The sequence below is a fragment of the Pagrus pagrus genome (genome assembly GCF_965226575.1).
Source record: "Pagrus pagrus genome assembly, chromosome: 12".
Lineage (NCBI taxonomy): Eukaryota > Metazoa > Chordata > Actinopteri > Spariformes > Sparidae > Pagrus > Pagrus pagrus.
Window position 1 is genome coordinate 4,958,583 of NC_140196.1, and position 27,809 is coordinate 4,986,391.

A 27,809-nucleotide genomic window follows, 5' to 3' on the forward strand; every position below is an offset into this window, starting at 1 on the left:
GCGGCGAAACGCGTTCCCCCGCAGAAAGCTCCACAACAAACCGTGATCTTCGTTTTTGTCAAAGCCTCACATCAGCATCCAGCTCAGGACTCCCTGCTGGGTCAAACAAACACCATTCACATGTATCCTTCTGGCATAAACCTTCAATACAAACAGCAACCGCAGAGAGTAGAAGATGAGAGGAAGAAGCTATTGCTTGTTATCTCACCAGCGAATTGGCTACAAGTCCGTGTGAATCCATTAAAAACTTTCCTGTTAGTTATTTGTGGTGTTCTGTGTCCACTGAGCTAAACTGCATCAGAGCAGTTTGTCAGTAACAGAGAGGAGATGTGGCACCGTCGCTTCCTCTCTATTGTTTCTGTTAGACTCTGATAAAACGTCACATTTCACAGGACAAAGGCAGAAGCTCACGACCCATCTTTGAAAAACAATTACAGGCAGAACAAACAATATTCTAGCTCCTAAAACCCTGAAGACAACAACAATAAAAACATCATTTCCGCCTTTTTAGGTATTCGTGTCTCCAGCCTGGTTAAATAACATTAATCAAGTCAAACTCTTCCTCACCTTCTCTCCTGTTGAGCTTGGCGAAGCCCGGAGCGTGACTGCTGGACAGCTGGGAGGAGCTCCGGAAGGACGACGGCGGCAGATTGGACACCAGCGCGCTGTCGCACACCTCTGTTAACCAATCACAAAGCAGAAAAAAGCACACTTAGTTATGTCTTTAACCAGAATTCAAAGCTGCAGCAACCATTTTGAGTACCAGGGTTGGTTCTGGACTCTTTCGACAGGTTATGGAGCTGTCAGTAGCTCTGTGAGGGTCTCTGGCATCAGTCTATAGGAGTAACAACACACTAAATTATTTATTTTTCTTGCAAAAATAAGCCTGCAGATGACCTGTAACTGTCCATACCAGCTGGAAAACACAGTGGGTCCACATCATATAGTCTGACACACAAATCATTCTTCACGATGTGTGATGCTTACAGGGCTAATGCAACTTCAAGCTGCTCGCCTGGAGCAGAGATGAGAAAGGCTGCAGAGGTCTCTCCTCCACACCCCCGCAAATTTCTTAATTTTCAATCCTGTAGTCTTCAGACCGCTTTCACTCGAGGCAATTTAGTCAGACTCCACGCAGCTCCCGCTGGAGCCAACGAGGGCTTTAAACCACTTTGTTCAAATGAGCAGCAGTCGTACACCTAAAGACGCGTGAACTGACTTTGATATGTTGAGTGAGCGGAGTTACGGACAGGTAATGCTTTAAACTGAAATGCTGATCTTGTCTGTAAAGCTGCTCACAGAAACACAACAAAGACATTTACACCATTTAGCTCGACCGTTAGCTTCCCAAAGAGTCATTACGGTGTTTTTAATTGAAACAAGGATTCATGATCAAAGGTTGACCTTCAAACAAGCTACTTAAAGCAACAATATTTCTACACTCACAAGTGAAATCACATACTTTCTTTTTGGGCGAACCTTGTGACAAAATATAGGCTTTTGTATCCAGAGAAAACCGCAGTGTGCGTTCATCGCTCAGAGCGAAAGAGACAAAAGTAAGACACTCAGAACAATGGAGATGGTCGAACAGACGCACCAAAGAAACACTTATCCTGAGTGATGCGGCACTTAGAGGTGCAGAAAGGCAGAATACCAGAAGTAACGGAGCAGGAGTGTCACATTTTTTAGCCTCGATAAACACCATTGAGCAGCTGAAGAGGAGTGGAGCTTTATCACAGAGCTGCAGGTTTAAGTGGAAACAGGCCTTTGACATTACGCCCCGGTCTCTCAGTGAACACAGAGTAGTTCACGACAGCAGGTTGATACTTTTAGCACGAGTATAAATAGTGTTGTGGTTCAAAATCATGAAAGTACAACGAAACAGAGATCAGTAACTACACTGATGATGTCAGGAGATCAATTATTCTCCATCGTTTAATGGAAAACTGTTGTGAAGTTTATTCAGTCAGGATTTGATCGTTTCATGAGAGCAAAGGCTGCAGTTTTCTACAACCTGTGGATGCGGCGGACATTAACACACGAGTGTCGGACGTGCCTCTCAGGGATTCAGACTCCACTCTAATGTTCGCCAGGTGGAAACAGGTCTTTCAGCTGTAATGGCAGCATATGAGATGAATGAACAATGTAATAATGTCCACTTGGATGAACGAGTGGCGTAATTGTGCCAAGATGGATAAATGAAAGCTGTAATCATGTCGTGTTGTGGAGATGAATGGCGTCCTGACTGGCTCATTACAGGCCGGGTGGTGATGGAGACGAATCAGCGTTGTCACGGGGAACCCTTACATGGTTCACACTTAAACGGCTTATGGATGACAGGCTGCAATAAAAACGTCATATATTATACATAATGCAGTAATTAATGTTACCTAAGCTTGTTTTAATTGACTTCTCTCCTTGAGAATCACTTTTCTATGGTTTTGAAGCCTCGCCTTAGGATTTTCGGAGCCAGAGGGGACAATATCTGAATTGGATCTGCCTGACAACCCTAGGCTCATGAGGCAGCCACAACCTAAAGCACACCCCTCCTTTATCATCTATTTTACTCGAAGTAGGACCATAATTTAAAAAAATAACATCATGCTGTATTGAAGAAGACTTGAAACTAGTGATAGAGAACATAAACTTACCAGGAAACTGTTCACTGAGGTAATAAATCAAGTGAGAAGTCGGGTCGTTTTCTCATAAGCTTACATACAATGAGTATTCATTTTGGAAACCGGTGGAGTCGCCCCCTTCTGGCCATTAGAGAGAATGCAGATTTAAGGGCACTTTTGCACAACCCAATCGCCAGAACTTCCAACAAATACCAGTCACAACGCTGTGTTTATGATCCGGTTAGGTTCAGGCACAAAAACACGCCTAGTTATGGTCAGGAAAACATCACGGTTTGGCTTAAAATACCTTTTTTGGTCACCACGAAAGAGGTTTGAAATTTCCCCAGGTCACCTTAAAAAAACACCACTAACACGGCTGGGAATGTCCCCAGGTGTCCTTAAAAACATCCAGTGGTGTGCTTGTACACCACCAGCATCCCCTCCACCTGCCTGATGTGAAAGGTGTCAAATAAGCATATAATGTGGACGTGATATGCCGCGTTTGGTACAAATGTCAACCTTGGACGTATCTGTGGTTTGCAGACACTTTAACTGCTGAAGTTATTTCCCGGCGACCGGTGCTGCTCTTTTATTGGCTCCCATTTTTAAGATCCAGACGCTCGGTCCAGATTTTACACAGCCAGTGGTTAAAAGCTGTAGAACAGGGGACAAATAATACACAACATGTAACAGTAAAAGACACACAGTAGAGATGAATGTTTGCTTTATGAGATGCAGTCTGCACAGTGTAGCTGTGATTCACTCACACACACTCACAGATTTGTGACCATCAGCTCAGTTAAGTATTCATAGCTTTCCTCTGCGGCTCCACGCTGTAAGCTACAGCCAAGCTAACGCTGCCTCCATCTGAGGCCGCTCTGTTAATGGATGTTGTTCTCCACCTCTGAGACAAGAGCCAATTACTATGATTCACGCCGCGGTCCGATCCCGGCCCACAACTCTGACAACGAGGCTTTAGCTTTGATTACTCTGTCAACATCAGTGTACTTCACTTCTGCAGCGCAAGGTCTTCATCTGCCTGATGATTTCACCTTTTAAAGACGACCTCATAAGTTAATAATATGTTAGTTGTTGTTTCTTCCCCTTTGTTTAAAAGTCTCAGAGTGTGTATGAAGAGTTTTACAGTCAGTGAATATTTAATCCAGCAGCTCGACAACATCAGAACGCCTCCAGCTCGGCCTCGGTGACACTGTGGCTCTGATACTGAGTCTGAAGTCGGTCTGTTCAAGCATCTTGATGTACAGTCACATTACACTTCAGAGACAATCTTAAATAATTCTTTTGTTGGTAACCGAGTGGTTTTCAGCCTCATACATATTTAACACCGCTGCTTTGAATGCAGTCCAGCTACTCAACAATCATCTGAAGGCCTCCAGCTCTGTGGTCCTCTGAAGCTCCTCCTGATAGTCTTTATCCCCGCAGGCCTTGGCCTTACAGACACTTGTTGCTGTGGGTGGTCGGGGAGCCCTCAGCGTGAAAAGCAGGTGAATTACAGTCGTCTGAAGAGGTGGAATGAGAGGGACGGCTCTCCAAAAGCGAGTGCTGTAATCCCCGAGGAGATAATGTGCGGTGGGAGCACATCCTCGCTGAGGTAACACTCAACAGAGAGCAGAGAGAGAGCAGAGGAGTCTAAAAACACCGGGCCAGTTTTCCTCAGCAGAGCTTTGGCATTTAAGAGTGGACGTCCCTGACAGTGTGACCAGTGGAGCACAAACACAGACAGCTCAGAGGAAAATGGAGCTAAATGTTGAATACCTGCTGGACTCTGCAGCCACTGAACCTCGACACTGACCCCGGCTGTGTCGAACAGAGAGCTTTTCCTGAATATTAAACTGCTGCGCCTTCCTCCTCTGCACGAAAAAACAAACGCACCTTCTTTCAGCCTGAACATCTCGCGGTGGGGCACATTTAGAAGATAACAGTTTCCTCTGACATTTATAGTTTGTCGGCAGCAGAAAAAAAACCATGATTCAGAAACACCTGGCAGTGATAGACAAAACTTTTCACTTCAAGACAAGAGCACTTCAAACCCAGGAGCAACACTTATAAGAATATGTCGTTCTGGGAAGACGAGGAGTGACTCTGCTCTCTGATCTCCACTGAGCTGCAGAATAAGAGCATTAACTGATTTAATACCGGCCCACAAAAAAAGAGTTTCTGTCCTCGGGTGAAACAATAAAAGTCAAAGAAAAATCAGTGAGTCAGCAAGGGGCAGGAAGCTATTATGCTGACATTTGAGTGATGGGAAATGTCTTTTCATTTAAATCAAATATCCGCCTGGACACACATCATTCACCCTCTGGCCGGTTCATCCATACATACATCGTCAAGTTTGTCATCTTGCTGAAATGACAAATGGCGACTTTGACGGCAGTAAAAATGATCTTTAAACGATTCTGTGGGTTTGAGGCCTTCAGACACTGACATGGCAGACGATAATCACAGACAGACAGGTAGTCGTTCACCTGCATTGTCCACCTCTTTACTTTTTTGCTGAATAGCAAAGTACCCAAAGAGTACAGAGCCGGAAAACCCTGGATACCGATGAGCTCCATCCATCACCTCAACAAACAGCAGTGAACAGGAGGTCCTGCACTCCAGAGCTCTGTAAGCCCCACAAACCCAGAGTTCAGTGTCTCTCAGTGCGAGCCGAGTCGACTTATTTAGCCATTCAGAGCGTGTAGCAGTAAGCAGGATAATGAGGCTCCGTGCGACGGTTGTTTTTGCTCCAGAGCACTAACAATCATCCTCGAGCAGAAAACGTCAATGTTCATTTTACTAATCCGCCAAACTTCTACCTCCAGTTTGACCCGAAGGGGTTCAAGCCTGCTCCTCTCTGCAAACAATGCACAAACAAACAGAAAATACAACACAGTGAGATGCTTTGCATTATTTTTTTCCCCTTTAACTTTTGTCAGCACAGTTGGTTTTCTCACTGTCACAGCGCTCAGAGCGAAACCTGAGAAGTTGTATTCTCATGAGTCATGAGCTCATGATTAGCGGAGGGGAGGGTGGAGACGTCAGAAAACCAACAAGGATGCCAAACAGCCAACAGCAGCTCAAGTCACAATGATGGATATTCTTAGGGACAACTGGGGACATCTCCAGCTGATTTTTAATTGGAAGTCGGACAATCGCCAGATGTTTTTGTGGCGAGCAAAAAAGCCAAACCATGATGTTTTCCTGACCAAGTAGTTTTTGTGCCTAAAACTAAGCAGAGAATAAACATTGTGACAAGCTGAAGTTGTTTTCAATCGAAACAAACGTAAAGTTGCAACATAAAGAAACGTACCAGCAAACATTTATTCTAGCGATTGTGTTATTAATATTGTCTACGTGATGGCGAAGCTCAGGTACAGTAACTGTAGTGAAGTGCCTACCTATCCAAACCATAACCATATCATTGTCACATCATAAAACAGACTTATGTTCCAGTAATACAGTTAAAGAGGCCACAGACTAATGATGACCTCCTGCCAACAGGGCATAAGTTGTTATAAAATCCTCGAACAAACAACGTATTTTGCTGTTTAATGTTGAGGACCTGTTGGATGAGTAATGCTACTCGATGTAACTGTAAAAAAAAATTGCTTGTCACTTGCACATCCCAATTTAAAGATAAAAAAGGTGTGCAGGAGAAGACCGAAGGCCGTCAAAATCAGGAACGAGACTCCTGCACGCTGTCCACTTCACTTGCAATTAAGTTTATTGACAACAACGTTTCAGTACTTAGACCTTCATCAGGTTATCTCCTAGATAATTGCAAGTGAAGTGGACAGTGTGCGGAGTCCTTTTCCTGAAAGATCAAAACTTAAAATTATGATAATGTGACATTTATTGGGGTCTGTAGCAAGAAACATGTTTTCCTGCATTAGGAGAACAAGATTTGTCGACCAGGGAACATCTGCAGCGCTGCAGTACTTAATTAAAATTCGATATAATTCACTATATATTATCTTTATCAAAAAATTGCAGCTTCTGCGATTTGGGCATTGCACTTGGCCATATTGTGATGACAGGCCTACTTCAGGATACACTGAAAAGCATCCTATTCAGTTGTTTATTGCAAGAGAACGTGTTTCAAAACATGATGATCTAAATGCTACTTTCCATGTTCCTCCACCCTGACACTACAGCACAATGTAAAAACCACATAATTACCCATCTCGACAGAAGCGAGAAGGAAGAGCACAAGTGTCAGAGTACACTGTATACATACAAATTGTTGTTAACGTAGAAAAATACGCTGTATTTTATTGTTTGATACCCCCCGCTGCTTTGATGAACTACTTCCCTGCATGACTTCCTCGAAACAGACACCTCTGGCTGGAAACTGCCAGACTGTCTGACAGCTACCAACCTTCTCACCGCTAACAAAAAAAAATGTTTGTTCCTCGTCTCCAGTTCTTCATCCAGCTGTCAAACGCGCTCTGCATAACGTTGATTCTGTCTCGCCTTCAGCCTTCATCCAGCAAGATAATAAGCTCTTTATGTACATACAGATACAATATGTATGTGCGAGAATGAGGCCCACACAGACGGCGTCCCGACGCATACAGCACTCATTAGAGCATTACATCATCCTCGGCTGCCTTTGAAAGGATCGAACAATCCTCCTCGCCGAGGCTCGTCACACTGAGCAGCCATGTGGGCGGCTGTGTGGGAGACAGACATCAACTAAATGAAGTGATCAAAACAGCGACGGGCCACATCACCGCAGCGTTTTAAATCTCTTCATCTTTAAACTGCCAGGTTCAATTCACACAAAAGGCGGGCAGAGAGTCGAAACAAGCTGCCGAGAAAACAAACCGTTCACCGGGACTCAGCCGCTGAAGCACACAGCATCCACTGTGAATAATAATGCCAGAATTATGCAGATTTAGAGGGAAAGCTGCAGGCTACATCACTCGTACTAATGGCTCCAGGAGGAGATATGTATAATATAATATCTACTAATTCACCAGCTGCACTAAGTAAATAATTTGAATATGTTTGCTTGTAAATGTCTCTTAATAGAGAGAGAGCAGAAGACCGGCCGAGTCTCCATGGGGGAAAAAAAAAATGTAATTTTGCTCTGTCATTCAAATAAAATACACAGCAGCAGGGTATTCGCATCGTCCAAGCACCTCGGTAAATCTAATTTATTTCAAAAATGAAATAGTGAATTGGACACTGGGGATTCATAAAAATTGAAAACTCTGCATTGCACCAGGAGAAGAGCTTATAGTAAAAACTAGCTTCATGTAAATGAGTGCAGGAGCAGTATACTGTACTTTTTGTCTTTTCATTCATGTGCAAAGTTGCAGGTGAGCCATACATCAATATATCAATGCTTACCTTGTTGTGTGACTGTAGTCAGTTTTGTCATTGTGTTATCGTAACACAGTGGTGCCGTCTCTTCCTGGTCTTAAGGTTATATTTCTGTTACCTTAAGGCTCATTTATGCTCAGTGTTAGATAAACACACGGATACTCTGCGTTCATGTCGTCCGTATTTCTGCACATTTTGTAGGAGCTAATGGAAACAGACCAAAGGAGCAGTACCTCCGGTAGTAGTGGGGGGACAGTCACAGGACAAGAGGGAGACGTTACTTCTCCCGGGCACAGAGACAAACAGGATACTGGACGGGAATTAAATGCGAGTTGGATGATGGTGGAGGGAAAAGTGGAGGGCAAGATCGATTTGACTGAGTGGTGCTTTCAAGCGGTTGTATTGCTCAACATGCAAAAGTGAAGGACGCATTCTGGTCCACTTGCCTTTGATTGACTTTATTTAGGCTTGTGTGGACGCTGTTCTTAAACTTCTGGTATCGACCACACCGCTGTGCAAAGACCGCCTAAAAAAGAGAGGCTCTCCGTCTTCAGCCATCTCTGGTGTGAACACTTTGTGATGTGAACGCATACAATGACGGTGGGAAGCAACAGTTTACACACACACATAGTAACTCCCAAACAGCTGTAGTTGTTGAAACAGTCCAGTGTAAAAAAAAACAACCTTGCACATAATGAGAAGCAGATACAATTGAAGACACACTGACATACGGTGTTGTTGCTAGCTAGCTAACAAATAAATCTGTCTAATTAAGTTAAAGATTGATTGATGAGTGGATGGTTTAAGGCTACGTGAGCACATAATGTTTGTTCTATGGGAATAAAACATGACTGCATTTAGATATAAGCAGCATTGGGGGTAACTTGTTACAAAGCAGTACTCGGATTACTTTTTTGTTGTAACCAGTAACATAACGCGTTAGTTCTGCAACTCAAGTAATCTGTTATTTAGTTAGTTTTCAGAAAAGTAATCCGTCACTGGAGGAAACTGTCTTTGCCTTTCCCTTTTGTTGCCACAATAATAAAAGAAAATCCCCGAAGCATCTGAACCATTTCTGTTTCTCTCTCGCAGGAAAAACACAAAGGCAGGAAGTGGAGAGTAAACATGACAGATGAGGAGAGAACTTGCAAAATAAAACAGGAAATAAGTCAAACCATGACAATATATTGACAATAACTATATAGGTGTTGCAGTATGAGCCGCCAGTTAACCCTCCTCTAACCCAATCAGAGAGCAGAGACTGAGCGTCTTCACGCAGCCTTTTATCCACACTGTCTCTGCCTAAGCGAAGCTGCTGTGGCTGGCCCCACTTGTCTCAACACAGAGCGTTAACCAACACATCAGCACGAGGCGATACTGCACTTCTCTGCCTCATTTATTTAAAGGCTTAGCAGATACATCACCAATCTATAAACCACAGTTGCGGGCCAGCGGGGAGCAGTTGGTGGGCAGGAAGAAGAAGAGATCTATCAGGGGAAATATAGTTAAGGTGAGGGGAAACATGTTTCCTGCAACCTGAGATCTTTACACCTTCACTCTAACGACTGGTCCATGGAGAGCAGGAAACATCGCTGCACTCACACTGCAATAACACATGTTTTATATCAGCTCCGAACGAGAGAAATTGGATGTCGTGACCGAAGGCATCTGTGGAGATCTTTCCCTGTGTGTGTGTGTGTGTGTGTGTCGGCCTCTTTACACCCTCACTAAACCACAACAGGAGCCGCAGTCACAGCATCCACTTAGTTTTTACTTTACCGCCGTCCTCCCTCAGGAGACATTAGAAGATAAGTGCTCTTTAAAAAAAAAACTTCTCTGCAGTTAATGTGATGTTCTCCATCTTCTGCTGCCTCTCAGACACTCACAGCTCCTGAGGCTGGAAACACACAGGACACTTAAGGTTTTCTTCAAGTCAGAGAAGAGTTTTCTGTCCTCTCCAGAAGTTGCGGGGACGAGCACCGATGCAGAACTTTTAGATTGAACGGCTAAACCTTTCGTGTGACTTCAGTGTAATTGGGGTCGGCCGGGGCAAAAAAAAAAAACACACTGACAGACACCAATTAGGGCACCGGTCAGAAAATAGTGGATGTGGTGGTCAGTATCGGCTGTCAGAGCGGGTTGGTCACAGACTGATGTGAAGGAAGAGACATTTAAGTTCAAAAAAATTATAGTTGCCTGTTTCACAATGTGAAAACCTTGATCAGAACAGACTGAAGACTTTTTCAGAACAGATCTGTTACAACACAAACACGTAAACTGACAAATTACACTCTTCACTCAGACTGATATTACACACATTTGTTCTCTGCCTGCCTTTAATTTAATCTGCTGCTGAAGCTTGAGGTCAATTTTTCATCTCTGAGTAGATAATGCACTTCACAGAAATTTGATTTGTTGGTGTTTTGGTTCTCCGGGTTAGAATTTATCACTGTTGTTGTGGTGTGAGCGGTCAGGACCTGGAAAGCTCCTGCAGCTGCTCTCTGCTCCCTGAACACCAGCATCGCTCTGAGAGTCCAGCTCAGACAGGACCTGGGTCGGAAATAACAAACGCTGAGTCCAGTGCACTGAGATTGTGGGATCGTTGGGGGAAAGTAGTGTTCATGCCAAGTCGTGTATGAGATATGCTTGGCGTTGAAGAGATTAAGTCATGGAAACGTTTGTTCGTTCTGTTTATGTGATTTGATTTTGTTTATGTGAGTTTCCAGGTTTTGAAAAAGATGTTGAAAAGCAACATTTTGCTGCTCTGGCTGGTTGCAGGTCTATCGAACAGTGTGAGGATCCCTCCAGGACTCGCAAAACTGCAACTGTCAAACTAGTCAAATATGAATCAAGATTTGTTTACTGCGTCAGCTATTTTCCACCTCATATGTTTCTCAGACACACATTTAAGCGGACCGCTCAGCTACCCACTAGGGGCTACGTTGCACGTTTCGCTGCCCTGATTGGTTGCAGGACTATTAAATTGCATCCTGAGGCATTTTTGGTCTCTGACTGTTGATATCGGCCCTTGTCTGATGAGACCTTTATGTTCATACCCTCGGCAATCAAGCACGAGATCAGGTATAACTGGGCATGATGAGGACAGAAGGTAAATGAGATCCAGGTTCCTCTCAACCGAAGCTTACTCCATCATAACTGTTTAAAGTCGCACTGACGCTGACTCAAACACAGACAGATTCAACTAATCTCGTAAATCTGTTCCTTTCGGCATTAATATTTATTTCAGTGCAGTCTTGCAGGAAGCCGGTGCTCTTGGGGTTCGGCAAAACTGAGGGGCTGAACACTCCGACTCCCTTAAAAGCCGGCAGGGGTGAAAATTGTGGAGGCAGTTGAGAATGTCACAGCAGGAAAACAGACAGAGGAAACTATTAGCCAGACAGACCTTCTCATTCCTCCTCTCACAGTAATCCTTCTCCAACCCTCCCTCTTCCTCCCTGTTTTCGCTCCACTCTTATCTTCATCCTCCTTCCGCTTTCCCTGTTTACTTCCTCTCTCGTTCGCGTCCGTCTCTGTCAACATTTCTCACTTTCCTTCATACCTGTCGTCCCTCCTGTCCCTGTCCTCCTCCTCCTCCTCTGCTGCCTCCTGCTTCGTCTTATGAAGTCACATCATCTCTGAGATGTGTGGCGGTGCGTCCAGAAAGCAGATGGTGGCCCGTACACACACACACACACACACACATACAGCAAAGTCAGTGAGGGATGAAATGGGAAAGGCAGTAGAAAATGTCACTGCAGTTGTGAGAAACACAGAGGGAATACCACAACCAGACAGCCTGCAGACTCTGACCCCTAAAGTTTATCCTCTCATACTTCATACTGCTCTTCCTCCTCTCCCACACTGTCCTCCCTCCACCACCCTCCGCCGTCCTCGCCTTTGTTGCTTAACTCCACTTACGCTCTGTCTCGTCGTATTGAAATTCAGCCTCGCCGCTCTGTCTTTAATGGCCACTGACTCAGCTCTGTCCTCCTCTCTAATGCAAACCGACCGGCCCCGCTTCTCCTCATCAGCAGTTGCCACAGAGCAGCGGCAGTCTGCAGAGCCGTGGTCACCGGGTTCATAATAATACACAACAGAGAGAGCGTTAAACTGCGATCCTGCTCGGTCTCAGTGTGCAGAGCCGACACCTGAGAGCCTGAACCGTTGGCGTACGAACTGATGTAGATACGCTGATTTTCGGAGCACAGTGTGAAGCAGATATTGACCAGGCGAGCAAATTTACCACCCGCTCTGATGCTCGGCTGTAGTTTTAGTAGAAACTTTTGATAAAATAAAAAAAAGCCTTATAAAATTAGGAAGGCAGTGTTTGACATTCACACCCACTTCAAGAAGCGACTGGCCGGGCGTGTGGAGGTGAAGAAGAGGCAAAGGTGTCAAGGTGCACACAGGTGTAGAGGACGCTGCAGGGAAGTGGCAGGGTCCAGTTTCTAATAAATTAATGATGTTGAATCAGATCGGGGCATGGACTCGTAGTATTGGAGGCATTTTTTGATATTGGTGTTGGTGACGGAAAACGACCCTGACAGCTATTTCTGTCACTTTTTGTTTGTGACACTATGAATATCTTTCCAGGAGAGGACGTCTGAACATGTGCAGCACATTTAAACAACATTGTACCCAGTGTTAGCATAACCACGTCCCTATAACTTCACCTTCCATGACAATCCTCTCAAACACTAATGGCGACGTTGTTATTACAGTTATTGATATCACATCAAGACACACAGAGGATGAGTTATAATGATTTCTCACTCACACTGTGTGCCACCATTGGGCCAAAAGACCATATTGCATGAACAGTATTGATGCAGCCCTCTTAAAGATACATCTATAACATCCTTTAAATCACTAAATAAAGATTATTATTATGTTATCATAAATGTGTTGTCATGTTCATACTCAGTCCGTGAGTCCATATTCAAGATAACCACAGGTTTAATCTTAATGGTAATGATTACACCATCACAGCTTTTCTCCAGCGCCACCCTCAGGCCAAAGTTTCGACACTGCACACAAGCTGTCTGACTGATTATTTGATTATTTGAAAAACTTCTGTCCTCTTATATAATACACTAAACTTTTAGTGCTCTCTGATAATATGCAGTTTGTATCGTGAGTCATTCTTTGAAGTGTCATCTTTCGCACCAACTGAAGCGAAGACTTTCTCTCCGTCTAGCCAGAGAAAAATCCCTGCTGTAATAGAGACTGAAGGAGCATGGTGACCTTGGTAACTAATGCAGTTACAGTTGGTAAGTTTAATGTCCCCAGTAAAATATCCAATTACGAGAGTCATAACTAATGTATCCGCTGGTGCAAATAGAGTTGTAAGAGTAAAAATCCATTTGTTGCTTGAGTCTGCTGCCCCGGCGTGACTGAGTATCATGACCTCAGCCGATGAAAGCTGGTATTTGAAGTGACAACGTGTCATCTCCAGTGTCTACAACGCCACGTGATAAATGGCTTCATCTTTTTTGGGAGAGGCAGACTTCTTCTGGGGGGACGGCCTTGAACAAACACAGCAGGTCCTGATATCAAACGGATGGACAGCGGTCCTCTGTCAGCTTCTCAATTACGACCTGTTCGCGGGTTAATAAATCCCGATTCATGACTGGTGGCTGCGTGTTCGCTCTGTAACCTTGACTTCATCAGATGCCATTCATGGCTCCTCTTTGCCTGCACACATTTCCATAAATGACACTAAAGAAGAAATATGAAGGCGATTCATCCTAAGCCACTTCCCTTTTTCCCTCAGCCTGGCTCTCACTGACGCTGCCCTCTCATGAATCATAAAGGACCGGGAGGGTTTACTGGGAATTTTGCCACATTCACACCAAATTGCAATAGCTTTGCTCTTCTCAGCGCAAACAACCAGTTCACTGAAATGCAATAGCTTCCCATGAATCAAGGCTTTACCACCACCTGAAATTAGCTCCACTTTTCAGTATTCTTATACCAGATTAATCCTGGAAAACATCTGGGATGCTTCACGAGCTCAGAGATTTAATCAAACACTCCTAATATTCCCCCGGAGCCTCCGCAGCTTAAATAACCAACTCTTTCTTAAGGCACCGAATAGCCTTCGTTGGGTGAGTAATAACACCCCTGAATTTACCATTCAGCCTCCAGCATCTCAATAATTTAATGTTAACTCATATTAAATCCCCCCACAGCCCGCAGCCGCTGAATAATCAAACTGTTTCCTTCGACACTGAGCATGTGAATAAACCAAACCATGCAGATCACACGGCCTCATTAGCTGAGACACTGGTCACCAGGTTCAAGGCGAAGAAAATACGATTACCTGTCCATCATGTCAGCCCTCATCAAGTTTAATCACAGGACGACGGGGCAGAACCCGTCTGAATATGAATGAATTTCACCTCCTCGACAGTCTCCATCACCTGACTCCAGCCCACAAACAGTTTTTTTTTATTTGACTTCCAGACTGTTCCTCTCTGCAGGCGGAAAGTAAAACTGTCTACAAAGTCTAAATTTCATTAGTTGTAAGTTTAAACTTGAGGCTAGAATGAGATTGTGGTGACTCAGAGGAAACTGTGAGTCACGATCATTCAAACGCCCAGGGACCAGGGCAGAAATGCAAATCAGCATACATGCAAACGCACAGCGGGAGCGTAGTGGTATTATCTGTCATTAGGCTAGGATTAAAATCGTTTAGTGTTCTCGAGATTATCTATCATTAGGGTATGATTATAGCACACACACTCCAGTGGCTCTAAATCAGCTCAGAGGGGAGATAGAAACAACAGCCAAGACCGATGAGGATAAGACAGTGGGGAAGAAACTACTCTTGAAGATGGCAAGCGAGAAAATAAAACTGGGCCTTTTTCTGACTGATTTTGAAATGTGTATTTCCTAGAAATTCGACTTAATGTCTGTATTAAACAGAATAGGAAACCAAGAATCATAAATTTATCTCGTTCCGACATGAATAACTTGATAAAATAATGAAGTTTCTGACTGCTGAGGTCCTCCAGCATCCCGTCCAGTCTGGACCCGCAACAGTTTGCATTCAGAACCAACAGATCCAGAGAGCGTGTCATATCCACTGCCCTCCTCACACAGAGCTAACATGGGGAGTTTTACTGATCCAAGAGTCATCACACTTTTATATTTTAAGTTTATCTCTCACTCCCTGAAGACCTCATCGACCCAGTCACCACAATAAAACATTTGCAGTTTGTTTTTTCATTTCATGTTACATATATATGAGCCGACTTTCATGTTAGGAGGCGTTGGGGATGTTAATGGCGCCAATCCACTGCAGTTTGAGACTGTATTTCAGCGTTTTTTTAAGTGTGAAACTGGATTTCGCGACATCCAGGTGTTTTTAACAAGACATCGAGACGTCTCCAGTCATGTTTGTGGCAACAAAACCAGGTATTTTAAACCCAAACCACGATCTTTTCCTAACCTTAGACTGTGTTTCAACATTTCACATTTCTATTGAGACATCAGGACATTTCCAGCCGTGTCTTCAGCTACAGAAATGAAGTCTCCATCCGCGTCTGTGGCGACAAAACCTGGTATTTTACAATTATACAGTATCTCTATTAAATATGGATTGAAAAGCAGCTCCACTCACAGCGGTGATGCAGGCCTGCTGCTCGTACGCTGAATTATTATGAGTAAAGAAACACAAACATCAAACCTCTCTGGACGTATTTCAGCTCCTTCCATTCACTCTGACAACCAGCTTTAACCAGACCTTGCCCCCGGCACAGGGCGAGCACTGAAACCAATGAAATGTGGCGAGAAAAAGTCGGCGTGGATGATTATAAACTGAATGATGTGCTTTAGGTGGGCTCTTTGGGGAGTAAACGACTGAAGGACAGCTTATTGGTTTTCATGAAGCTGTGGTTTTCTTTGTTTGATTTTGGTTATGGCTTTTAAATGGCGGATACTCCTCGGGGGCCAAAAGGTTTCACATCGAGACGATAAGGTCTTTGGTTTTTAATTCGGCTCTGTGCAGCCTCTGTCCTCTAAATATAAACCCTTAACTGTAACATGTGTTGCTGTGAATGCTGTAAATGTTCTGTCTATCATCTAAAGACTCTTTTCATCTGATCATCCTTCACCTGCGACGTCCTCGTCCCTCTGCCGAGTATTGATTCCTGCTCAATTTAGTTGAATTTCAAGGTATCAGACGTGTTATTTCCCCTCTTACACTTATCTCAGGCAAGTGGGGTACAAACACAGTCTCAATCTATAATCCTCTATGAGCTCGACACCACTTCGCGTATATTTTCTGAACTATATATATTAGATTTTGTGTGTGTGTTTATTTGCTTTTCCCAGCTGCAGTGACCCATTTTCCCCCATTAAAGTTTTATTCTCTCACCTCATCCTCGCTTTCTTTCTCACAGGGAGCACACAACACTCCCGATCGATCCGCCCTGAATCCTCCTCTGTCTGTAACAACTAAAGCTTCTACGTACATCTGTTTGATTTAATTACCCCGAGGGCACTAACAAACTTCACACGGGCAATAGCGACACCATTATTTAATTCTCGAGTTAAATTTGATAGCGTCATATAAACGCTATTGAACAATGTGGCATCACGGTGAAGATCGATGAACTGAGTGAACTGTTGACTGAGTGCTTTAGTCTGTTTTTCCCTCGGTGCAGTTTGGTGCACGCAGGACTGACGAGGGAACAGAAATGTGCTTCAGGCTGCATTAAACAATAACTGGGAGTCAACAGGGTCACGATGTTGACTCTGAATTAAAAAATCAATCAAAATGAGCTTTCATTTTCAATCGTCAAAATCAAAACAAAAGCGTGAAGACGACACTGTTAGCTTGTTAGCATCTGATCCTGTGTGCACGAGGACTGGGGGTAACTGACAGCGTCCCAGATGTTTGGTTTATTTCCTTTTTGTACAGACACTCTATTGATCCTCTCCTTAGATTGTCACCATCTCACTTTATATCATCACTTGTCACTTTAACTTGCCATTTACTGCACAGAACGTCTCAAATTGTCCAGTAAGGACACATAACTCGTCATATAACAACTGTAGTTACCTCCTATTTTGTTTTATTTATCTTGTTTGTTTGGGAAGATGTTTATTTGGGACAAATTTGAGAAACCGAGCTTCGTAGCAAACTGAATTTCGATTGTTTTTTGTTTGTGGTTCAGTCTCTAAAGGGAAGTATTTGTTTTATAAGTCTGGAATCTTTATTTTCTGGTGAATATTATTCAAAGTTGCCAAACGCTACCCTGCAAAAACACACCGGGATGAAGTCGAGTAGTTGTTTTAAAACAACCCCATGTTTTTTAAAGAGAGATTTGAAAATGTAAATGACAGTTGTCGGGGCGTAAAAACAATGATTTGTTTGTCTGTTTTGTTTATTTTATTTAAAGAAGGGACGATGCACATTTATAAACATGAGTGCCAAAGTCTATCATGTAAATGTGCCAGACAGGCGCATGAAGACATAACACATGAGGACCATTTATTACAGAGCGTATAAGCACAAACAAAGCAGATTGATCAGCACTGAGTCCGTTGATCTTTACAAGTCTAATCACGACACCCTGTTTATATTCGATATTATTGTGATATTTGCTGTTATATATGATATTTTTCATAATATCGAGCATCGAACAGCTGTTACGGCGTCTTTGGTCTCTGATTTTGAAAAGAAAATGCACACAGAGCTGTCGTGGCAGCGGAGGCAGCACACATTAATATTTGAGTAGGTGGGAATGAGACTGGGCCGGTGGAGGTTACTACAGGTTAACTGGCCTGATGCATCGCTTTTAACACACAGTCGCTACATGTTGTCTTTGCAGTAACCACATCATTTTGTGGCATCAGCACCAACTCTACACAACCCAAAGGTTAAATTTCTACTTTATAGGATTCATCCAAAACCACTAAAACATTGGTAAATGCATCGCAGCTGTTGTTTATAAATGTTCTCTCTACCTGCTTGACTGTATAGGAGGTTTATGAAAAATGACTCTGTTAAGTTATCGTCAGGTTCCAATGTATCGCTGCACAATTACACAGCAAGAGTTTATCTCCAGAGATGCCATTTCAGACCGATGTTCAGCATTCATACATAGAATAAGTCATTATAAAAGATGTGGGAGACCAATTTTGCACCCAAAGGAGCGTTTGATCTTGAGAGGCATTATGGAAAATGAAGTGTGCGACTCTAGACGAGGAGATTGTACTCCTTGAACTCACTGACGGATGAGATGTAACAGCAAGAATTAATTCTGAGATCTTTTTCATCTTTGTTAAGCAGGAAATTAAATTATAAATAGGCTTATTTGATCATTTACAGCCTGAGCGTGATGAAGCAGTGACAGCAGACAGCAGGTCAGATGCTTCTCTCTTCATTACGGGCAACTGCGTCTTTCTATTAACGTCCTTGTGAAAGCTTCATGTTTGCCTGTTGTGTCTTGAACACGGAGGTCAGGTCTAATTAACTTTAACCTGCGGTGCATATAAATAGTCAACCTACACAAGGAAACATTTTACAGTTGGAGAGCACTGTAGTGTTTTTGTTCACATGACAACAGTTTTGCTAAAAGCAGAAAAGTTTTTCATTTGCACTTTAAAAATGTTCCGTGTTCTTATGACAACCTCGTGAAAAGATCCTCGTGCACACGGATGCACAAGAATGATTGTAAATCGGTGTAGTATGCATGCCAGGCCAGTAGGTGGCGGTGTGACTGTGCAATGAGACACAACAGGCCCCCAAAGCGCCGTTCTCGTGTGAATTAACAACGAAAACGCGACAAAAGTTCACCAATTTATGCAAAAATAATTCTCAGTTGTCAGACTCGTTATAGTTTGATTAAAAACAGGATTATTTTTCCTTGGAGCCTATTTTACCCTCAATTCACAATATATCATTGACAGGTAGGTTGACCATTTGGCTAGTAGTGGCTAATGCTAGCCTAGAGATGACGGAGCGGGCACGTGTTGTCTTCAGCCCATACGGACGTTGAATTAAGTGACATCACTGGAGGCAGTTTATCAGATTTCATGCAGCTTCCTCTGCTACAAAAGGTATCACACAGTATTCTCACACATGCAGCAGCATACAGCAATATCATTTCCATTGAGGAGCATGACAGAAACACTTGACGTGCACTTTATATAACACAGCTAAGCAGCAAAAGTCCTCCAGGCTGACATGTTTGGAGCATAACCAAGTGTGCGTCCTCAAAATCAGCTGAAGTCCAAAGGGGGTAAAAGCGATCAAATCAAAGAAGGATTTCTGAAGGCATCAGAGGAAAAACCACCAGCAAACGTACAACCAGGCTAATTAAATCCGGTAATTACTACTAGACATACATTCAAAGTAGCGCAGGGCTCAGAGGAGCCGCAAAGTAAATCAGAACAAAACAAGTCAAGAGACAACAAAACTTTCCGAGGGCACAATTAAAGGCTCAGCCGCAAAAACCAATAAACAGCAGAGAAAGAAGAAACCAGCGTGGACCAGCTTCTCTCTGCTCCGTGTGAGGAGGAATCAAAGAAACCTCTAGTGGGGTTATTACTGTGACTGTGGGATGTTCAACCGAACACTGTCTAGTTTTTAGACTGATTCTGAGTCAATGCCACACATTCAGTCTTATGAAACAAACTCTGTGGCTGCTGAGGTACTTCAATCCTCTGGAGGCACAAGGCCTTTTCTAAATGCGCTTGGAGAGGAGAAACCGAAGGGGAACTTTTTAAATGACATGTAATGACATATTTACTATATATTTATTCATTATTTTATTAATTTCTTTATCTATTTGATATTTGAGCAGTTTCAGTCCTTCATAGTAGACAGCATAGCTTTGAAAAGTCCTTAAATGCATTTAAAGGTAGGGTTGGTAAGTAATTTCTTTTAGAAAATCTCAACAGCAATCGATAAGTCAAATGCGCCGACAAAGAAGGGAAAAGTTCAGTATCAGCGCATCACTTGTACTTTTTGGCAGCAGTTTCAGTTTCAGTCTTGCTCCAGGAATAATGGCACGAGGACCAACGGCCAACCTGTCGCATCACCTGACCTACAGCTGCCCGGCCACCTGATTCTTAAAGATTTCACAGATTTTTACGTTAAGCCTCTTACCATAACGACATCAAACCTTTGAGGAATCATTTGTTTTCTAGAGCCGTAAAGAACGTCTCGCTGTTTTCCTTTCACATTCAAACGAGCAAAAATTAGTCAAAAAATCGGCAAATCACTGTTTCTGGCTGCTCAAAGACACATTTGCCATTTAGATTTTAGTAATTTGGCTGCTGGTCTCTCAGCTGCTAAACACACAGCGACTCTTTCATGTTGTAATATTAGAAGGCGATTAAACGCACAGCGGGTTTACGGCCCTGCGGGGCAGCTGTTTCACGCACCGACTTCCATGAATCTCATCACTACTGACTCATTGGCTGCTCCGGCTAACAAGTCATCGGAGCGCCATCTGTGGCTGCTAAAATATGTATATCTACTTTGTTGTCATTTAGTACCACCTCCATAATGAACAGTGAGCCGTCTGCAGGGAAGGCGAAGCGTCGAGTCTGAAAACCTGCGGCTGGCGTCCGTCCAACTCTGCAGCCTTAAAACTTATTATGCTGCTGTGGTTTATGGTCCGTGCATGATGAGTGTGCTGCTGGGTCAGGCCGGGCGAGACAAACAGGGAGATAGACCGAGGGGAAAATGAGAGAGGCAGAAAGACAGAGAGGCAAAAAAGACAACCAGGGAAAAAATTGGAAAAGAAGAAGAAGAAGAAAATATGAGCGACAGCAGAAAACAGTCATTGCATCTGGAAACTGCACCAAAAAGAAAAACACTACGATAATTTGAAATTTAAATTCTGTAATTAGTCATTTTAAAGATTTTCTGAGCTGGTTAACATGTAAATTGTAAAAAAAAATTGCATTGAATTAGTGTGACGGAGCCGGAGGCAATGAAACTTCTGCATCAGGCTGGACTGTGGTGTAGACTTTTAGTGTCTAAAGCTTAAATTATGCTGCTGCGATGATGCACATAAAAGTCTACGTCAAGAGGGATGTTTTGGGACATCGCAGGTCTCAGAGGGACAACAGCATCCATCATTTCAGCAAGCGCTTGAAGACAACTTGTTGTTTATGTTTACGCTGTAGTGACAAAGCCCTCCAGCAGATGTGGTAATTATATCGGGAGCAAAGGAGGAGGTCAGGTGATGTTGCAGGGAGACGACGTCTGCGTAGGGAGGAGGTCGGGAGGGACGGGCCAAGTAAATATTATACTTTAACATGGGAGACAAGCCAATCACAGAAATATGTTCAAACTTTACATTCTTTATATTGCAGCTTCCTTTATGTCTCTTTAGGCTTCAATTTTATGTTGTGACAAACCCAGTTGGTTAGGGTTAGGAAAAGATCGTCTTTTGGTTTAAAATACCTGGTTTTGTCGCCACAAACACAGCAGGAAAATGTCCCGACCTCGTGTTGCTTTCACGCTACGAAATGTTGAAACACAGCCCAGAATTGTGGCCACCGGCTTGGCAGCCTTGGCACCAGGCTTTCAAATTCCTGTTTCCAACCGACAGTCAAAGTTGGTGACCATGACCGTGACCATTACAAAGTAGTTTCAACCCGAACCACAATCTTTCCTTAAACCTTACCATGTAATTTATGCGCCTAAACCTACCTGAACCTTAACCATTGCGCTATCGCAGCAGGAAAATTGTCTTTGGTCTCAATTTCCTCTCAGTTTTACACAAACCCTCGCAGATCTTTTTCTGCGTCACCCTGAGGGCAGCAGCTCAGACTCAGGATACAGGGGATGTGTTTTAGTGATTGACGGGGCTTTTCTGTGTTCAGCTGTGCTGTAAAGATCATCTAATGGTTTCTGTTGGAGGACTTCCATCTTCCCTGCTGTCTCAGCAATCACTGCTTGTTTCTTTTAACTAAAGTCAAGTGCCCACACCAGGCAGAGATGTTAAAGACGCGGATGCTCTCTATCAGGCTGGCAAACATCATCAGTTTACATTCAAGGTTGACATTTGTACCAAACGTGGCACATCATGTTCACGTTATATACCTGATAGCAACCTTTCACATGAGGAGGTGGAGGGGCTGCTGGTGACGTTATTACAAAGCTGCCAAATGGCCGACTGGAGACCGAGTCCCACCACTGGATATCTTTAAGGACACCTGGAGACATTTCCATCCTGAATCCCCTGTGACTGGACGGACAAATGACACCTTAATTATCCTTGTTCGTCAGTGAAGTCAGGTGACCTCATGTAGCTCCAGCCACATTCAAACTGGGCAGAGGTGTGATCAAAACACCTCTTTAAAATAGCATGTCTCAAAGAAAAAGGTATCGATGAAGTATTATTTTGGTACCAGTCTCAGGCGAAGCCAAAAATAACCTCCTTGCAATGAAAATCTATGAAATGACAGAAGAAAGCAGTGGGAGCGAAACCGACGGAGGGAGGGAAGATTAAGGGATGTGGGCATGAAACAGGGAGGGAAGAAAAACAGGAGGAGAAACTAGAAAAGGTAAAAAAAGAGAAGGAAGAGCGAGCGAGCGACACATCAGCAGCAGAGGGTACAGATGCAGCAGGAGGGCAGAGATCCAGGTGGGAGAGAGGTGAGAGAGTGACAGTGCTGCAGGTAATAGAAGAAACGGGGACACGTGTTGGGAGGACAAATGAGCAGGAAAGACGCTGACGGGAAACAACAGGAGCGAAAAGCGCAACCAGCGGAAAGACGAGTCAGACGGGAGAAGACTGAGAGTCAGCAGCAGATCTGAGTCAGAAGCAGCAGAAGAGGATGAGAAGCAGCAGGAGGAGAACAGAGAAGGAGGTATTTTTGGGAGGATGGAGATGTTTCTTTCATGGAGAAGAACAGAGGAAGGACAGATGAGGAACTTTACAGCCCTCCACCCAAACTACACTCCTGCCTCCTCCTTACTCATCACCTCTTTCTCGGGTTGGGCACCGAACTCGGTACCTTTAAAGATCCTGACTGAATTTGATGGGTACCAACGATGACACCTGACACATGACAACCCTTTTAGACCACGGTGGTTCAGGTGCTGGTTCGGAGCCGGTTCCTACTCTGGAACCAGACAGAGAGGAACATTTATTTTGGTGGTCCAGAGCAAAGAACCACCTATGTCAGGTGTTATCGTGACCAAGGATCAAGTAAAACCGCTTATGACCTCCATTTTTAAAAACCAGAGCTAGTGTAGCGCGTTCTGTCTTATCAACGGGAGAAAAAACAAAAGATACGTCACTGTGGGCGCCAAATCCAAGCAACTGCGGTCGAGGACCAGTTGTGTTGGCATGCAAAGCCTGGAGCAACACTTAAAGAGTTGACCTCAACTCTGAACCAGCACTAGCACCAGCCCAGAACCAGCACTCAGTTCGCATTTTTCAAAAGTGGATATGAGAGAGCATCTTTGGAGTAACGTTACAGAGAGAAAGAGAGAGAAAGATGTCGCCCCATCAATGAGTTACAGCGAGTCAGGGCAACACCTGATCCTCTTTGGATCAGGCAGACTAGACGTTGCAGTAGCGTATTCCTGCCCTCTGCTGCTTTACTTTTGACAGCTACTTATATATTTTTTTTATGTTGTCCAACACGTTGGTACCCTGGTACCAGTATCACGAGCCATAATACCCGACCATAACTCTGTCCCTTCCTCAGTCTTTCCAACCGTAGAGAGGACTACCTGTCTCTCTCACTGTCTCACTTTCTTACAGTCAACATTAAAACATTTTTTCTACATCACGTTCCTGTAAATTAGTGAACAATCCAGATTAAAAAACTATCTAAACAGCCAGTTTTACCCTTCAGTTTCCATCTAAATCTCGTTAATGTTGGATAAGCATCTCATTACACCCAGTTGCCCAGACTCATATAAGTTTTATACTGCTTCATTAAAGAAATATGATATGTACACTGAGTGAAGTATTCAAACCCAGGGCTCCGTGTTTTACGGGCACATAAAAAAATTATTTGTGCATCATTTTTCTTCGAAAATTCAGCATGAGAGTGACGTTGGGGTTTTAAGATAAAGATCTGTAGGTTTGAGCTGCAGAGCGTGAGTAACTGAGGGGTTTAAAGGACAACACAGGTGGATGAAGAGGAAAGGGAGAGACAAGAGAGAGTTAAAGAGGCAGATAAGAAAGGCAGGAAGATTAAAGGTTGAATAAAGAGCAGGAAACAGGAGCGAGAGATCAGATGTGTTGTGGCAGAGGGGAGTAAGAACAGCGGAGGGTCGGTGGACTTTTTCTGCCATCTGTTTCCATTACGAAGAGACATACATCACTGCCCTCGCTCTCCTCCCCTCCTCCTGTTTCTCCCCTCTGGATTTCCCTCCCTTTTCTCTCTCGCTCTCCTCCCATCTCAACCAGGGCAGCACCACATTTCATACTCACACACTGACAGAGCTGCAGACCTGGAAAGATGTGTCAGATGTGACATATTAAAGGGAAGAAAGACTTTTATTTCCCCATCACAGAAATGACAGAATCAAAACCACCTCTCCAAACCTTTAACCCCTCACGCACACCTTCCACACTCAACACCGGCTGCGTCCCAGGCTGCTCATCCTGCTGCTCTGAGCACCAAATGAACCAGAAAGAAAAGAGATAACCTTGTTTTTGTGCACAGGGTGGGTGGAAGTGGCTCCTAACAGTGTCAACGCTGCTTCTGTCAGCCTACAGAGGATTGAAAAACACACAGCTGAGACCCTCTTCACTGCCCAACAATCAGCTGTGGACCAGAGAGCTGCAGCATCCTACACTGCAAAGCTTTGCAGGGGGGAGATGAAGCGCTCAGTGAGCCTGAGAATCAGACAACACCTGATTAAGATAAAGTGGAATACATGAACCAAGGCACAGCGCTGCGTTAAAGTTGGTTTCTAAGAAATACGCAGAAGACTCGTCCTGTTTAAACGTTGCTGTTGTGACAATAATGATGTTATAATCGTCTTAATTAGTTCAGATCTCTCGTAGATTATAAACTTCAATCATCCTTCACATCAAACCTCCTCAACTCTCCATATTTCTCCTGAACCGAGCGCCGATGCGCAACCGATGCGCGCAAAACCCAAGCCGCCAGCCCTGCACCTCTCCAGGATGACTGCAGAAAGAAAATGACACAAACAACTGCGATGTCACCAAATCCAGGAAACAGAGATTCCTTGTTTTTCCCAGGTGGTTTCAACAGAAGGATGGAGCCCCCCGGTTTAACGCCGCCCCTCCGGCTCTGCGCTGCCCGGACTCGCTCCGTCTCCTCCGGTGAGAAAAAGTGTAAAAGCGCACAGCCTGCTCACCTTCTCCGGTTGTCCCGTGCGAGCTGCAGAGAAGCAGGGCGACCTGAACGATAATCCCAGCGAGTCTTTTAGTCCACAGATCCATGATGAAGCGGCGGGAGGCTGCAGAGAAACCCGGCGGCTGCTGGAGGAGAGAGACGGCCAACCTCTCCTCTCCAGCTCCAAGAGAGATCTCCTCAAACCCGACTGAGGGAGGAGAGGAGGGGAGGGAGCGATACAGAGAGGGGGAGGCAAAGAGAGGTGGTTTTACTATGCGGTCACAGCTCCAACTTCAGCGCCTCCTCCTCCTCCTCCTCCTCCTCCCTGACAGCCCCTGAAGCTGTTTCCAGGACCTGCAGTGCCAGAATCGCTCCTCCAGTTTCCCCTCGTCCACTGCGGGTGCTGCCGTCAGTTAAAGCGGTATATTGGTCACCGTTTATCGGGCAAGGAGGGAAAGAAATCCCGCCAAGCAGGGTGCCAGTCACAGCTCATTGGTCCAACACAGAGTCACCGTTTTAATTTTTTATAATTAAGCCGGAGTCTTGCAAAAAATTTGTTTTAGTCTAAAATGAAGGTTAAAGTTTCCTGAACAGCCTCGAGGAGAAAAATGGATTTGTGATTGTAGAGTTATAGTTGACTGAGGTTGTTCATAAATCAATACTAAGATTAAATATAAACTTTTCCTTGAATTCAAAGGTGTTATAGATAACAACAACAACAACACTAATAATAATAATAATAGAAAACTTTATTTATATAGCACCTTTAAAAAGCAGCAATGTTTTGACAATCACTCCAGTTAAAACAAGAACATTAAATGTGAAAACAAAAAATCAAAATGAGTTATTACAAGTAAAAAGAATAAAAGTGATAAAACAGGTAAAATCACAGAAAAGTAAGAGAGGAAAGAAAAGTTAAATAAATGTTTAAAAAAATAGATAATTCATTTTAAAAGTAAATGCAGAAATAAAAAAAAAACAATAAAGGATGATGAGATGATGACATCACACCTAAGGAATTAAGAACAGATAAAAAGATTATGAGGAATAAGCTAACATCTCTAACATTAACGTTGCTAAAGCTAGCCGGGCTTACGTTAGAGCAGTACTGACGAAATCATTTTATTTACACAAACTGGAAACTTCCCAGACTCTCGACGCTGATGAAACACAGACACCGCGTACGTATACGTGACTCGATCTTTTCCAGGAAAGTCGCCACCGACACCCAGAGTACATCTTTGGTATTACAGCAATTGCAAGTAATACCAAATAGTGTTACCTCATATAGCGATATATAGTGACTGAAAAGATATTTATTTAAATGAAAATCTTAGAGGTTATTACTTTAATGTCACACCAAGGCTACGTATGAACAGCTTGTGCAACCGGCTGGAAGTCGCTGCACCCGGTTGAGAAATAGCCTAAGTTAGCGAGCTAGCTGCTAGCATAGCTTCATGTTTACCACACAAACCGGAGTGGTATCAATCTCTCCAGCCAGTTTAAGAGTATTTTCTCAAAACTCTCAAACTTTACATTAACCAGGGACATTTAGTAATGCTTGCTGTTGAAATGCATCTTGCTGGTTCCAGCGTTGTCGAGGAGGTTCTCCACTTTGTATCAAAACAAAAATGATGCACTCTCTGAACAAAATGGCTGCAGTCAGGTATTTCCCCTCTATCCACGACAAGACAGCAGAAAACAAGAAAATCTGGACTTATTTTGACCCCCAACCAAACCGGCCGAACTCTCAGACCGTCAGGTCCACGACAAACTACTTTAATCCGGGTTGTAACGCTAACGGTGGTCAACCCGGCTCAAACACTCGGCAGGCCGGCGCTGAAGCAGCCGGGACGACATCGGGCTGTTTGGCGGCGCCTGATTACGATCCGTTGGACGCCTTCGGTGTGAGAGCAGAGGATCCTGGTTCTGTCTCAGGGAGCGAGGAGGAAGAAATGCTGGAGATCCTCATCAGGATGAAAGAAATCGAGTTAGGCAACATGATAGGAGGAACTTCTGAGAGTAAGTAGATGATGCTAAAAATGAGCTGTGTTGCTGTGAGAGAGTTTAATTAAACACTTCACAGAGTTGCTCTCTCTCACTTTCAGATCAATGTCGGAGGAACTCCAGGTTCCACTGGATAAAGCAGACGAGGAGGTGAAGACACCAGCGAGAAAAACGAAAATACAGTCTTTTAAATCGACTTTTCTCGACTTTTCTCGTTTATTTTAAAGAATAAGTACCTGACAACAAACTGCCTACGACCCTTTTAATGTTCTCAGTTATCTGGGATGTGAAGAAGCACCTTACACGGCTGCTTTACGTAGGCGCTTTTATACGTTTAGACTTTTCAACTTCTATTGTATATAATTATGCAGCTGCATTTAGGAGCTAATGCAGTGTGGATCCTATGTGAGTATTATTTTCTTCCATAACACCCTCTGGCTAGCTAGACGTCCAAATTGCTGCCATCATCTTTTTCTTTTCTTTTTTTTTTTTAGCAATTAAATCAGTAAATTACTGATTACTCATCTCTTTATTCATATTAAAGTGAATAATGAA

At 43.7% G+C, this 27,809-nt stretch overlaps 1 protein-coding gene and 1 long non-coding RNA gene across 2 annotated transcripts in view; one reads left to right on the forward strand and one right to left on the reverse strand.

Annotated features, from left to right (window-relative positions):
• LOC311266136 (contactin-associated protein-like 4) overlaps nt 1–25,537 on the reverse strand; it is a 93,099-nt gene extending 67,562 nt beyond the window's left edge. Inside the window, exons 1-2 of the mRNA XM_084368337.1 lie at nt 25,270–25,537; nt 568–678 (exon numbers count right to left, since the gene is read on the reverse strand). Of these exons, the coding sequence (XP_084224463.1) occupies nt 568–678; nt 25,270–25,354 (196 nt within the window). The 5' untranslated portion in view covers nt 25,355–25,537. The remainder of the gene's footprint in view (nt 1–567; nt 679–25,269) is intronic.
• Nucleotides 25,538–26,261: 724 nt separating this feature from the next.
• On the forward strand, nt 26,262–27,450 carry LOC311266616. The gene is made up of 2 exons (XR_014623744.1): nt 26,262–27,269; nt 27,356–27,450. It is a non-coding gene; the product is annotated as an uncharacterized lncRNA (long non-coding RNA).
• Nucleotides 27,451–27,809: the final 359 nt, after the last annotated feature.